At 33.5% G+C, this 13,383-nt stretch overlaps 2 protein-coding genes across 3 annotated transcripts; one reads left to right on the top strand and one right to left on the bottom strand.

Annotated features, from left to right (window-relative positions):
- Positions 1-1,766: 1,766 nt before the first annotated feature.
- LOC18110199 (uncharacterized) lies at positions 1,767-4,110 on the bottom strand. The gene is made up of 2 exons (XM_024611075.2): positions 3,720-4,110; positions 1,767-3,599 (listed from the first exon to the last, which is right to left on the bottom strand). Exons 1-2 carry the CDS (start codon positions 4,015-4,017, stop codon positions 2,077-2,079), a joined length of 1,821 nt encoding a protein of 606 aa, XP_024466843.2. The 5' UTR covers positions 4,018-4,110; the 3' UTR covers positions 1,767-2,076.
- Positions 4,111-5,332: 1,222 nt separating this feature from the next.
- LOC18095944 (probable serine/threonine-protein kinase PBL23) lies at positions 5,333-7,859 on the top strand. Of its 2 annotated transcripts, XM_024601729.2 has the most exons (6): positions 5,579-5,716; positions 5,951-6,095; positions 6,254-6,435; positions 6,541-6,730; positions 6,915-7,306; positions 7,522-7,859. In XM_024601729.2, the coding sequence occupies exons 4-6, from the start codon at positions 6,610-6,612 to the stop codon at positions 7,780-7,782; spliced, it is 774 nt and encodes a 257-aa protein (XP_024457497.1). In that variant the 5' UTR covers positions 5,579-5,716; positions 5,951-6,095; positions 6,254-6,435; positions 6,541-6,609; the 3' UTR covers positions 7,783-7,859. The 2 variants fall into 2 exon arrangements, with proteins under 2 accessions (XP_006370671.2, XP_024457497.1); XM_006370609.3 differs by lacking the exon at positions 5,951-6,095 and having other exon boundaries at positions 5,333-5,716.
- The last annotated feature ends 5,524 nt before the right edge of the window (positions 7,860-13,383 follow it).

The following is a 13,383-nucleotide window of genomic DNA, read 5'->3' as shown; positions in this document are numbered from 1 at the left end:
GAGGAAAAACGTTGTAGCAATTGACAATGTTTTGTGAAGAAAACCACAGTGCTTTCTCCAATAAAATAAAATAAAAAGTCATTTAGAGAAATACTGTAGCAATCCATAGTGTTTTGTGAGAAAAACTACGACGCTTTTCCCATATGATTTAGCTTTATTGTAATTATAATTCTTAACCAACTTAATATTAAAAAAAATGGACAAAGATAATTTTGGAAAAAATAATAATAAAATCATATGGGAAAACACTGCAATAATTCACAGTGTTTTAAAAAAAAATTATAAAGCTAAATTATTAATCAGCTCAATATTAAAAAAATCAAATCGACAGAGATAATTTTAGAAAAAAAATATTAAAAAAAACACAAAAAAGGGAAAAAAAATCATGTTGGAAACACTGTAGTAATTCATAGTGTTTTGTGATGAAAGCTATAGTGTTTCTCCACATGATTTAATCTTATTTGTAATGACTTGTAATTGTAATTTTTAACAATGTTTTGTGAGGAAAGCTACAATGCTTTCCCCACATGATTAAATTTTATTACAAAGTTAAATTCTAACCAACTCAATATTAAAAAAAATAAAATCGACGAAGATAATTTGAAAAAAAATATTACAAAAAAAGAAAACACAAAAGAAGCTGGAAAATAACCATGTGAGGAAAAACTTTATCAATCCATAGTGTTTTGTGAGGAAAAACTTGTATTTACTTGTAATTGCAATTCTTAACCAGCTTAATATTTAAAAAATAAAATTGACAAAGATAATTTTAGAGAAAAACATAACAAAACATAAAAAAATCATATGAGAAAAAACATTGTAGCAATCCACAGTAATTTGCGAGGAAAGTTACAGTGTTTTCCTCACATATTGTAATTGTAATTTTTAACCAGCTCAATATTAAAAAATAAATAAAAAAAGATAATTTCGGAGAAAATCATAAAAAAAAAAAACAAAAAAAAACATGCAGAGAAATACTGTAGCAATCAACAATATTTTAAAGAAAAAAATTACAAAACTAAATTCTTAATCAACTCAATATAAAAAAAAATCGACAAATATAATTTTGAAAAAATAAAAAATAAAAAATAAAATAGAAAAACTATGTGGAAAAAAACCGTAGCAATCCACAGTATTTTAAAGGAAAAAAATTACAAAACGAAATTTTTAACCAGCTCAATATTTAAAAAGTAAAATTAACAAAGATAATTTTTTAAAAAAAAATTAAATGGAAAAAAAAGAAAAAAAAAAGCAAAGTTGGAAAAAAAAAAGAAAAAACATTGTGAATTACTGTTGTAATCTACACACTTTTTCTCCGCACCATTTAGATATTGTTATAATATTTTATGTTTTTTTGTTTGATGCGCCGACACAAACAAACAACACCTATAATCCTGTCTCTCTAGTTTTTCCACTATGACTGTATAATAAAAACCCAGCCCACGACAATTATTTTCTTCTTTAAAAGCATTGCACTGTAAATGTTCCTGAAGTCAAGTTTTCCACTCGCATCTATTTTACATAATATTTTAAATCTTTATAACTAAGACTAATTTGTTAAATATAAAAGAGGCCAGAATAAATGCAGAGATTGGTCCGCCTTTAACATTGTTGATGGACTGAGAGGGCAAAGGTTTTGTATTATTTTGAAGCTTGTTCAATGGCTGCTTGACTTTTTAAAATGAAGGAAGGAAATCTAGAAATCCAAGTTTCTTTGGAAATTATAAACATAGCTTGTTTGATGACAGTAACGGGGAGGATGAAGATGATCGAAGTTCATGCGTTCATATAGTTCATCCGTAGTGACTGACCGGACTAGACTACCATGGCTTTTCCGGTGAAATTAGGTCTCTAATAGCTTGATACAATTGCCTAGTGACATGCTAGACTATAGCTAGCATTCATATAATTTCTAATATCAAAGACGTTCTTCTCTAGCAAGCCTAAAACATGAGCCGTCAAAATAGTTGATGCTTTGATCTCATCCAATTTAACAATGCGTCAGTGATATGGAATAAGAAACGCAATTAAATGAAAAAGTAGTTGGAGAAGATCAGCATTCTTGTGTAGGTTTAATCAAACCTGTGCCCCAAGTCTTCTTGCTGCTTTCAGTTTAGCAACCTTTCTTTCAAGCAATCCAATCCAGTTTTCGAGCTCTGCTATATCAAGTTTGTAAGCATTAGCTTCTCCTGCTTCGCCATTGATGCCTACTCTATAAGAAGTCATATTGCCTGCTCTATTCTCTTGCGCAACTTCCATCTGATCCATGGCTCTTACTGATGCCCCTGTGGTAGCCTTGCTACCTGATATCTTTTGTGCTGATTGTGACGATGGTCCCATATTCCTGTCAGTTCCATCATGTGTATTTGAAGCAAAATTACTTTGACATTGACAAGGCAACTCACCATTAGCAATTACATCATTGCCAAAACTCTGCTGATTGTTACCAGTAAACATTTCCACAGCTGCTGGTCTGTCTTTCTCAGCTGAAATTCTTGATTGGTTCATGTTACTTTTGGGACGAAAACCAGGCGGCGGGACATCAGGATCAATGTTAGTTTGCTTTCCCTTTGAAGTCTGCAAATCCGGTTTTGATCTCTTTGCACTTCTTTGCTGTTGGGCAGAACCACTCACCTTCTTGTTCTGGCATAAAACCATTTGTTTCCACCACTTCAAGTATCGAGTGGTAACATCTGATTCAAAGAGCCGTGATGGGATATGAAATTTTGTATCACTAGTAGGCTTGCTATAGTTCATCCATGCAATTTCTCTCGTCTTATCAAGAGTAACACGACCAGGAAGATCCTGATCCATTCCAAATTGCATTGCGACTCGATGCGGAAAATAGTTTTCCATGTAGTCTAACCCAAAAATCTTGGAGACCCTCAAGCAACGAATAAATGACTCCACATGCCTATCGAATCCTGAATCAGCCATCACCAGCTCTTCGTTTTCTCTATAAAACTTGGGGAAACTCCAATTCTGCAAAGTTTTGGCATATGGCCGCCAAAGAAAACTCTCCTTGGCCGAATCCAAAGCCAACCTCACATTCTCGACTTCGGAAATTTTGGCTTTGTCCCATCGAGCTGATCTTGGATCACCCAAGTTGAGCACATCAGGCTTTGGCTGCAAGATCGGAAATCTCTCCCAGGCCCAAAGTTGCACCAGCTGAAACGGCGAGAAAAGTTCAAGTCTAGATTCAATATTACCCGCAACTATTGCCCTTTTCAGTTGACTCAAATCCCTGTAAATACTAGCGAGAACTGCTGGTGCAAGAGCTATTGGAATCCCTCTTGCTAGGCGGATTGCTATAGGGAAAACCTCTTTCCTAATTACGTGAGATGAATTTTGAAACACTAATCTTGATAACCACAAAGCAAGAAATGCTTCATGTTCGATTTCACTCCCACCGTTATTGAACATCTTCATCCATGAACCCTGGCATGCTTTCCTGGCTCTACTTCTTATCACTTCCTTTCTAGCATCCATCAACTTCTCTTCAATTACCTTCCATTCTCTGTTTTCAACAGAGCATGAAACAGGGGATCCCAAAACAGAGTAACCCCCTAAAACAATCACATCCTCTAAAGTAATAGTAGCTTCTCCCCATGGAAAAAAAAACGTATTGGTGTCAGTACACCATTTCTCTGATAAACCAATAATTAACTCAAAACATTTTTTAATGTGATAAGTAGAACTCAATATTGCTTGATCAATACCGGATTTCTTCCAAGCAGCTTGGTGCTTAGATTGCATGCGAGATACCCATGTGATCCAATTTTCTTGGGGGCGTGTCCAAGTTATGGATGAGACCTTCAGTGGAAAGTTATTGCGTTGCGATGTTTGTGGTGGTAGTGGAGAGATAGAGTCTGAAGGAAGGTCAGGTTCCTCCATGGAGGTTGCGGTAGGTTTCAAGAAATAGGCTGTTCTTAAAGTTGGTTTAGTATCACCAAAAGGTGAAACCATGACATCTTTCCTTTCTTCCAAGATTGTGTTACTTGAAGATGGTTCAGCCATTTTTAGTACTTGATTCGAAATTTTTTTGAGTTGGGTTCTAATAAGAGAGGGTTTTTGACATTTGCTGCGGTGAAGACGAAAGGAGAGGAGAGAAATGTAATTTCCCTGTTGGTGGGCTTAAAGGTATTTGTCTTAGCTTTTGTAGTGGAGGTTCTGATTGGATAAACTTAATTATGCATAAAATTTAATTATAAAAGCTAATTTTTTTTGTTTTTTTATTCTTTTTATGGGTCTCACATTCAAAACTCAACCTCAGAGGTCATCGTTGCCAGAGATGAACAGAGAGGGAAAAGAAAGCTTTTTTTATTATTATTTTTAGCGCTCTCTCCAAAAAGTTGACACAATTTAAAATAAAAAAGAGGAAAGCGGAAAAAATAATAAATAAAAAAGTTCAACATTAAAAAAAAAAAAAAAGAAACATGAATCCATAAAGATCATCAAGGTTTTAAAGAAAACCCTTCTCCATGGATAATGCTCACAAGCCCATGGGATATAGCTAGATGGAGTCAAGAAAACAAAATGCCATTCTATTTCTATAAACCCCGGCTAAATTCTTCAAAAAAAAATTGAAATTTAATTGAGGGAATTAAAACTTAATTTCAAGGGCAAAGTTGAATAAAATAATAAGAGAAGAAATCAATTAGAAAAAATATGGGACAAATTTAGAGTTAAATGAAGAGGAGGGGTTAATATGTAATTAGTTAAAAAAATTGACTCTAAAAACTCTCTCCCTTTCACTCGTTAAGGCCCGCCGGAAGAAAGAAGAAAAGAAGAGAGAAAAACTAATAAAATTGAAGAGAATTCTTAGGAAGAAAACCATGGAAAATTAAGGATTTGAGAGGAGATTCAGCTATTCTATTTGTTTTTGTATTTTAAAAATATTTTTGAAAAAATTTAATTTAATTTTTATTTTTTTTTCTTTACTTCAAATTAATATTTGTTTTTCATCCATAAGTAACGTTAGTTTTGAAATAAATTTTACTAAAAAAATAAGTAAAAATATTTAATAATTTGTAACTTAAAATTATTATAATTCTACTCCAAATGCTGTCTCCATTTCTTGTTATTTCAAAAAGGAAAAAAAAAATCTTGTTTAGGCCATGGTTAGAGCCCATCCATTTAGGCCAGCAATGGCTTAAAAAAAATTGTATATTCTAAGGGATTTTGGGGAGTTTGTAAGACTTGGAGAAAAAATAGCTCACAATCCCTTCTGGTAAATACTGCCTTTTAGTTATTTCATGAAATTTGTCGAGCAAATAGAGGTTTGGTGCCAGAAAAAAGCATCTCAAAAAGCCCTTTTTGCAAATGCGGCAGTAGCCATGCAAAAGACATGGCAACTGTTGCTATAATTAGCAGAATTTTGACCTAGTCTTTCCCTTTTCCTAGCTCCATGGATTTTGAGATAGATGATGAACTAAAAACAAGCATGGTGGCAAAAACTTTCTTCTGTTTTTCTGACAAGACCAGACGTATTGTTTTCTTGTGCACCTAGGCTAAGCTTTTGAGATTGGTACTACCCTTCTAAGAATTCCACTCATATTCTTATGCTGGTTGAAGAATTACAAGGGAGGCATGATGGGCTGCTTTAAATGTTGCATATCGAAGGAAAGATTATGCAAAAAGTCACTGAAAAAAAGCATTAAGGAATACCATGATGCCAGAACTTTAGCCTCATTTGCTAACATCTCATTTAAGACAGGTAAACTGTTCTGTTCTAATGATCAATCATTAAGTTTCACGAAGCCATGAATTGTCAATCATAATTTTGAAAGGTTGTAATTTGTCTGTATCACAGCCTAGATCTGATTGCTGTCAATCCATACATCTCATATCTGAAGAACAATTGTGTCCCTTTTGGATGGTATTTTTATGTGCTTGTGCTCATGATATATAATCTATCCATGTTGTAAGAGTTCCGTTTTTTTTTTCTCAGGGGACGAAATTACGAACTGAATATGGCAAGCCAAGTTTCATGTTAATGTTGTTTTTCCTTGCCAACTTGCTGTGTTCTCATATTGTGGATTCATCAACAATGTTTCCATGATATGTTGCAATTGTCCTCTTCATTTCATCAGAATGTAATTGTCATTTCTTGAAGACATTCAAGGATCTCATAATTAATATTTTGGCATCAGCAAATCAGAATATGTTGTTCAACTCTCCAAGTTATAATTCCGAAGCCCATTTGGAACTTGATAAAAATGTCTAATTCAAACTGAACATAATTTCTCCACAGATAGCAGCAGAAAAAGGTACATTGCTGAAGAAATCAGGCAAATTGGGAAGGGAAATATATCTGCTGATATTTTCACTTTCCGCGATCTAACTACGGCAACAAAGAACTTCAACCATGAAAATCTGATAGGCGAGGGTGGTTTCGGGAGGGTGTACAAAGGGATTATACAGAAAACAAAACAAGTACTACTACTCTTGCAGTATTATTTTAGCGTTCTTTCATTGTTTTTACTTTGCAAGAGACTGAGAATGAGTTAAAAGTTCTCGTGTTATTGCTGTTTCAATTAGGTTGTTGCTGTTAAGCAACTAGACAGAAATGGATTTCAGGGAAACAGAGAATTTCTTGTAGAAGTTTTAATGCTGAGTCTTCTTCACCACCCTAACCTTGTCAGCTTGGTTGGATACTGTGCCGATGGTGACCAGAGGATTTTAGTGTATGAGTACATGATTAATGGCTCCCTTGAGGATCACCTTCTTGGTATGCATGAAGTAACTTCATTTGGATATGCCCCACTTTTGCATACAAGATAGATTTCATTGCATAAATGGTTACAGGTTAAAGCAGATTCGATTCCTGTGGTGAAGCATTTCTGTCATTGTTAGAGAATAGGTTCCTGTTTCTTGCTAGTTTTTTACTCTAATCAGCTGGATTTTTCTTTCAGAGTTGGCACCAGATAAAAAGCCATTGGATTGGAATACAAGGATGAAAATAGCTGAAGGGGCTGCAAGAGGGCTTGAATACTTGCATGAATCAGCAAATCCTCCAGTAATATACCGTGACTTCAAAGCATCAAACGTATTATTAGATGAGAATTTCAACCCTAAGCTCTCAGATTTCGGGCTGGCAAAGCTCGGACCGACCGGCGACAAGACACATGTATCCACCAGGGTGATGGGGACTTATGGTTATTGTGCTCCTGAATATGCTTTGACAGGACAACTGACAGCGAAATCCGATGTCTACAGCTTTGGAGTAGTGTTTTTGGAGCTAATCACAGGAAGACGAGTCATCGACAATTCAAGACCAACTGAAGAGCAGAATCTAGTTTCTTGGGTACGTGTAGAATTCTTTTGATTCTCCATTAAATTTTTCCTCTGATGAGATTTCGTCGTGACGACACCAGATTATGTATTGGCATAACTTTCCATCCTGGTTTTTTTCTGATCCTGAACTGTTCTATGTGATTTTCCAATGCTCAATGACTAAAACATATGACTGCTAGAACCTAACAACTAAGGCCTTATCTTGACTTACATTTCTCTGTGCAGGCAACGCCATTATTTAAAGACAGAAGAAAGTTTACACTAATGGCAGACCCTTTGCTACAAGGCAACTACCCTTTAAAAGGTCTGTATCAAGCTCTTGCAGTTGCAGCTATGTGTCTCCAAGAGGAAGCTTCTACTAGACCATTAATGAGTGATGTTGTAACAGCTCTAGAATTTTTAGCAGTACATAATGATGCTGCTGAGGAGAGGGCAGTAGATGATGATGATATCAAGAAACCTTCTCCTGATAGTGATAGTGATTAAGATCCAATTGTGCTTCATAGCTCAGCTAACTGACGAACAGGGATGTAAAATCTGAAGTGATGCATGGATTAATTAAATATTGAAAAATTATATATATATATATATATATATAAACACTAACATCACCTCTAAAGAAACACAGAAATAATAGGGATCGTATTCTGCTGGCCTCGAATTTAGGAAGGAATGAACTTCTTGTTTTCGATTATGTTGGTACCACAAATGTTATCAAACAACCATTTTGATCCATTATGTTGGTATTTTAAAATGAAAATTGTGAGATTTCAACACAAAACTACTTAGTTATCAAAACTTTGATATTATATTAAATAATTAATTTAACTTAATAATTTAATTTATTAAATAAAATCTTAAGATATGATTTATATTATTATATAATAAATACTTGTTTAAATAAATATAAAATGCATGTTATAAGACTAAGGATAAGTTTAATATTAAGGATGCAACAAAGATATGTAAATATATCCCAGCACAAACATAAATAGTAAAATAAATTTATAGGTTTAAAGATCAAAACTACAATCTTATAGACAAAACATACACAAAAGAATATTATATAAAATATTTTAAATAAATTGTTTAGTTTACCTTTTTGTTGAAGCACATATATAAAATATATATAAATTATGTTGCTATCAAGAATTGTATCATTTGTTTTTAGAACTCTAGTACTCGTCAGTCACCTGGGATACAAAGAAAAATAGAGAAATGCTAGAAAAACAAGAGGAGAGAAAGACCTCAGATTTACTATTAACACTCTTTTATATTGGTTTTACCTTAATTACCCGCCATTAAAAAAATTAAAAACACCTATCACTTTTTTTATTTTAAAAACAAAATGTTTTTTTCTTGAAAATAGTTTATTCAATACAAAAAAGTTATTATTTTGATTGTTTATTCAGGCACCGGCAAAAAGATAATTTTTTAAGTGACAAAAAAATATTATAATTTATAAACTCAAGACTCATCTTTGAGCCCACGTGTGGCATAAGCCTAAAATCCACTTACTTTAGGAGCTCTTCTATTTAAAAGCTTTAGTACTTTATAAATTTAATTTTGACTTTTTAATTTCTCGTTATATAAAATTCTATAATTTTTTAATGTTGGATTAAGAGTTTTTGAGTTTATAAACTTTTCATTATTTATTTATAATTTCTTTTAAATAAGTTAATATTTCATGTTAGAGTAATGATTTTCAAAAAAATCTTAACTCTAAAAATAAGTTTGCATCACTTTAATTTAAACTCAAATACAACTATAAACTATATTTTTAAAAAATAAATTTCTAACAGTACTTTGTAAAGCTAGTCAACAGAATCACTTTTATGATTTTTCTTTGCACATTTTTTCTGCCTTTGAATGGATCTGGTATATATATATATATATATATATATTTTGGTTATGATGATCGAATATGGTGAGCATTTTTATTTAATTTGATTCAGTAATTTTCACTTAAGAAATAATTAGACCAAATTATTTTTTTAAATCAAAACTAAAATTGAATTAAAACCGGTAACCTATTTAATTTTTGTTGGGTTTTTTGTAGGAATTTATAGGTTTTTAGTTATAGACTTTCTATGGGTTTTTTATATGCTTTTTATAGACTTATTATGGACTTTTAAAAACTTTTTAATCGATGTAGAAAGCCTATTTTTATTGTTCAATTTTAATTAGCTGGAATTCTAACATATAAAGAAAGTTAATATTGTCTTCAAATAGCTTAAAAATAAAAAGAAACATAATGTTCATTCTTTTGAAACCAATTGTTTTTTTTTATTAGTTTATTCGGTTTGTTCTCAGGATTTTTTATTTTTTTTGTCACCTCTAATATTAGAATCACGTTCACTTTGCCTGGTATTACTGCATGATATTTACATATTTGAAGATGCCTTCTGCTTCTGAATGAAGAAAAGCTAGAATGCTTGACTTCAGTATTGCACATGGAAAGACTTTGGCTGGGCTTGTTTTAGGATCAGAAGGTAGCTTTTGCAGGATAAACCTGTAACAATTAGCAGCTCACTTTAATTTGAATTGAATCGTGTTTATCCACACGCATGTTCATCGCCATCTTTGTTCTCAGCTTTCTTAATTCTGAGGAAGCTGTCAGTCTTTGGTATAGAGAGAGAAGAGAAATGTTTAATTGGCAACAAGATTGTAAGAGAGAAGCAAGGGAATATGGATGCGTACACACGTTGCTGGGAAGAGCTCGTGTCTTGTCGTCAATGGCTGATTCAAGTTCTCGATCCTCAAAGAGATCTTATCGAATGAGCAGCTGTGAATATCCCCGGTGCAGGTTCTTAAATTCTTTAACTAATGAAGCCCACGCAATGCCATAATATTCCATCATTTCCTATGCATTTAAGTTTTGCACTTTACTCCTCTCCCTCACTCATATTTGGGTGACTGCCACAAGGGAGTACTGTTGCTGATGTTGTCATGTGTGCCATGTGAGAACACACGACTCTAGGAACTTAGATGGAAGCTGCTTTTTTGTAGCTTTCAGATTGCCATTCTCTGGTATGACATTGCAAGCTGCAACTACTTGTATATTAATTTGAGCCAAGTTGTCACTGTTATAGTTGATGGCATGTGATAAACCTATTTTTAATTTGCTTAAAAAATTCTTATGACCCTTTTTTATTGGACATGGTCAAGGGAAGGAGCATGTCTGGAATGAAGGTTTGGTAGCGTGTCAAGTACCGGGCAAGCTGGATCTGGTGTTGGCCAAACTCAAACGTGATTGGGCTTGATAGTGTGCCAAGCTCCAGGAATGCTGGGTTTGGCGCTAGCCAGATCCAACCGTGATTGGTTTTGGCAGTGTGTCAAGTCCCGAAATGCTGAGTTTAGCGTCAACCAAACCTAGATTCTTTTGGCCAAGTCTCGGGCACGCTAAGCTTGACAATATACCAAGCCCTTAGCATGCCCATGAGAATGCCTATTCCCTCTTGGAACGCTTGAGGAAATGACCATCTTCCCTTCACATGCTCAAGAAAATGATCGAGGTAATGTGGATCAGATAAATATGTCAGACCCAAGGTACTTGGACTTGACAGTCAACCAAGTTCAAGACAACATATGTTTGACAAATATACCAGACCCAAGGCACTTGGCAGTTCGTCAAGTCCGAGGTAACGTGAGACTGATTAACATGCTAGACCCAAGACATTTGGACTTGGTATTCTCAAGGGAATGACCATCCTCCCTTGACACACCCAAAGAAATGACCAACCTCTCTTGGATCTAACCTTGAGGAAGAACTCAGTCTCCAAGAACTTGGCTACTTTTGAAGTCTTGAACCCTAATCTTCATATACCTTTCAAGTGTATAAAAGTCCTTCAAGAACCCACCATATTCCCATCAAACATTAATATAGATATAAATGATATTTTTAACTCATTAAATACTATCATGGTAAGATTACACTCCAGACCCTCTTCTTCACAAAATAACAAGACTTATGGGCTATAAATATACCATGAGATCTTCAGAATAAATGTTCATTATCTTCATTCTCTATTGCATTTGTATTTTCAGAGCATCTCCCTCTATAATATTCTTGTATTTTCTCTCTCTAAAAAGACACTTATTTAAGCATTGAAGAGTCATCACCACTACCAAATAGTTGAGTTTTTTCTGGGCTTTTTATTGACCATATTTTTCAGCACTTTTATTTTTATACTTGCTTCTATTTTCTAGAAAATTAACTCCAATTTTTGTTTTGATAGATCCTTGCCCAAAAGTTAAACCCAGCAAAAAAATACACAAAACAAAACAAAAAAGAAGATATCCCCGGTTGCGACTGCTTTCTTTGCAGTTAGGTTAGCTAGTATGCTATTTCCTATTCTTCAAGCCCAATGAGCTTAGGGTGTCGTTGCACCCCTTCAATTAGAATAGATCTTGATTTAGTGTCCTTTCTTCCTGGGGTTTTGGAATTTCCTGGAAAGTGTGAAATAAGAGTAGTTAGAGTAGGAATCGTTGGAACTAGATGAAAGCCAGTGCCAATTCCCAAATATCGGACGAAGCGATTTCGAAAACTGCTTACAAAATTTTGTAATAGAATAGCCTCAAGACTGAAATTCTTAAACCTTTCTTTGTATATTCCCGTCGTCTGAGATGAGAGACAGAGGGAATGGAGGAGAAGAAGACAGATTTAAGAGACAGAGAGCATGGAGGAGGAGAAGACACATTTGAAAGACAAGAGACAGAGAGCAGGGAGAGGGGGCAACTGAGAATGCATTTAAGTTTAGGGTTAGAAGAAAATATGTTATTTATACTTGTTTTTTTTTCAAGTGCTAGCCTAGTTGAACCGGGCCGGTTCGGTTCGGTTCAATCGGTTTCAGACTTTAGAAACCAAAACCGAACCGAACCGGAAATGTTTTGTGATTTTCTAATCGGTTAATTCGGTTTTTTTTTTGTTTGATTTTTTGAGTTAATTGTTCTTTGGTTTTCTCGGTTTAATTGATTATTTGGTTTTTTTCCTTACCCCTAGTATAAATATAAGTATAAATATAAATATAAATATGTGAGGTTTTGTTTCTAGCTAGTCGGAAGAAAGCTGGAACATTAACGTGTGCAATTTATGCTGGAAACAATTACAGGAACAAGTAGGAAGAGAAGCATGGTGGGAGACCATTCTTGCACAAAAAATTAATTTGAATAATTACTCATAAATCATGTCAAATAGTAGATTTTAAATTCCCCTCTCCATTTCAATTAATATATATTAAAGGCAGAATCTACTTACAATTAGGTCAACTCTCAAAATTCTTTCATGCCAAACATAATCAACCTCCAATAATCTTATTTCTCTCTTTAAAAACTAGTGCTAGACTAATGTCTCATCCTCGTTGCAATATTATTTGTGAATTTCAGGCTATTCTTGCTACCAATGGCCAAGCATTTCATATTAGCATGGTTTCTTATCAAGATCATCTTCTACAAAGCTCTCCTCCTCCTTCTTCTTTTATTAAAAAAAAAACCTAAAGGATATAACTCAACCGATTAGGTCTTAGGTTTATTTTCTAAAAATCACCAATTCAAGTCTCACAAATCTTAGAGCCATTGAAGCTTATATGATCGTTAACTTCAGGACCCGTGGAATTAGTCGAGGTACGCGTAAGTTGACCTGGACACCTATATTAATAAAAAAATATATAAATTTCTTATTGTCAAAGTTAATTTTATATAGGTTTTATAACGTATCGAGAACTAACTTACAAGTTAGGTATATTGATTTAAATTAATTTTACAAAAATTTGTTTCAATATTTATTTTAGAAAAAAGAGTTAAAACAGAAATTATTTTGATTTTATCTTTAAAATTTTTAAATTAGATATTGACAAGCTAACTTGTAAAAAATAAATTAATGATTTTTCTAAAAAGAATAAGAAATAAGATATGAATCCACTGCACAACTAGACCACCAGACTCCGCATGCACCCCACCAATAATGGCATATCTGTAATAAACAAGTTTTCCAAGCCTTAATTCCCAAACAAAAAATTATAAAATGTCAAAATTATACACAAAGACAAATATTTGCCAGCCAATAAAAAAGATAAAATAATAATAATA

The sequence above is a fragment of the Populus trichocarpa genome, chromosome 1, assembly GCF_000002775.5.
Source record: "Populus trichocarpa isolate Nisqually-1 chromosome 1, P.trichocarpa_v4.1, whole genome shotgun sequence".
Classification (NCBI taxonomy): Eukaryota; Viridiplantae; Streptophyta; class Magnoliopsida; order Malpighiales; family Salicaceae; genus Populus; species Populus trichocarpa.
This window is presented reverse-complemented; position numbering and strand designations above follow the sequence as displayed.

Coding starts and splice junctions, on each gene's coding strand:
- LOC18110199 (XM_024611075.2), bottom strand. CDS start 4,017: ATGGCTGAACCATCTTCAAGTAACACAATCTTGGAAGAAAGGAAAGAT. Junction 3,600..3,719: donor AGCTGCTTGGAAGAAATCCG/GTATTGATCAAG, acceptor CATGGGGAGAAG/CTACTATTACTTTAGAGGAT.
- LOC18095944 (XM_006370609.3), top strand. CDS start 5,590: ATGATGGGCTGCTTTAAATGTTGCATATCGAAGGAAAGATTATGCAAA. Junction 6,731..6,914: donor CCTTGAGGATCACCTTCTTG/GTATGCATGAAG, acceptor TTTTTCTTTCAG/AGTTGGCACCAGATAAAAAG. Junction 7,307..7,521: donor AGCAGAATCTAGTTTCTTGG/GTACGTGTAGAA, acceptor TTCTCTGTGCAG/GCAACGCCATTATTTAAAGA.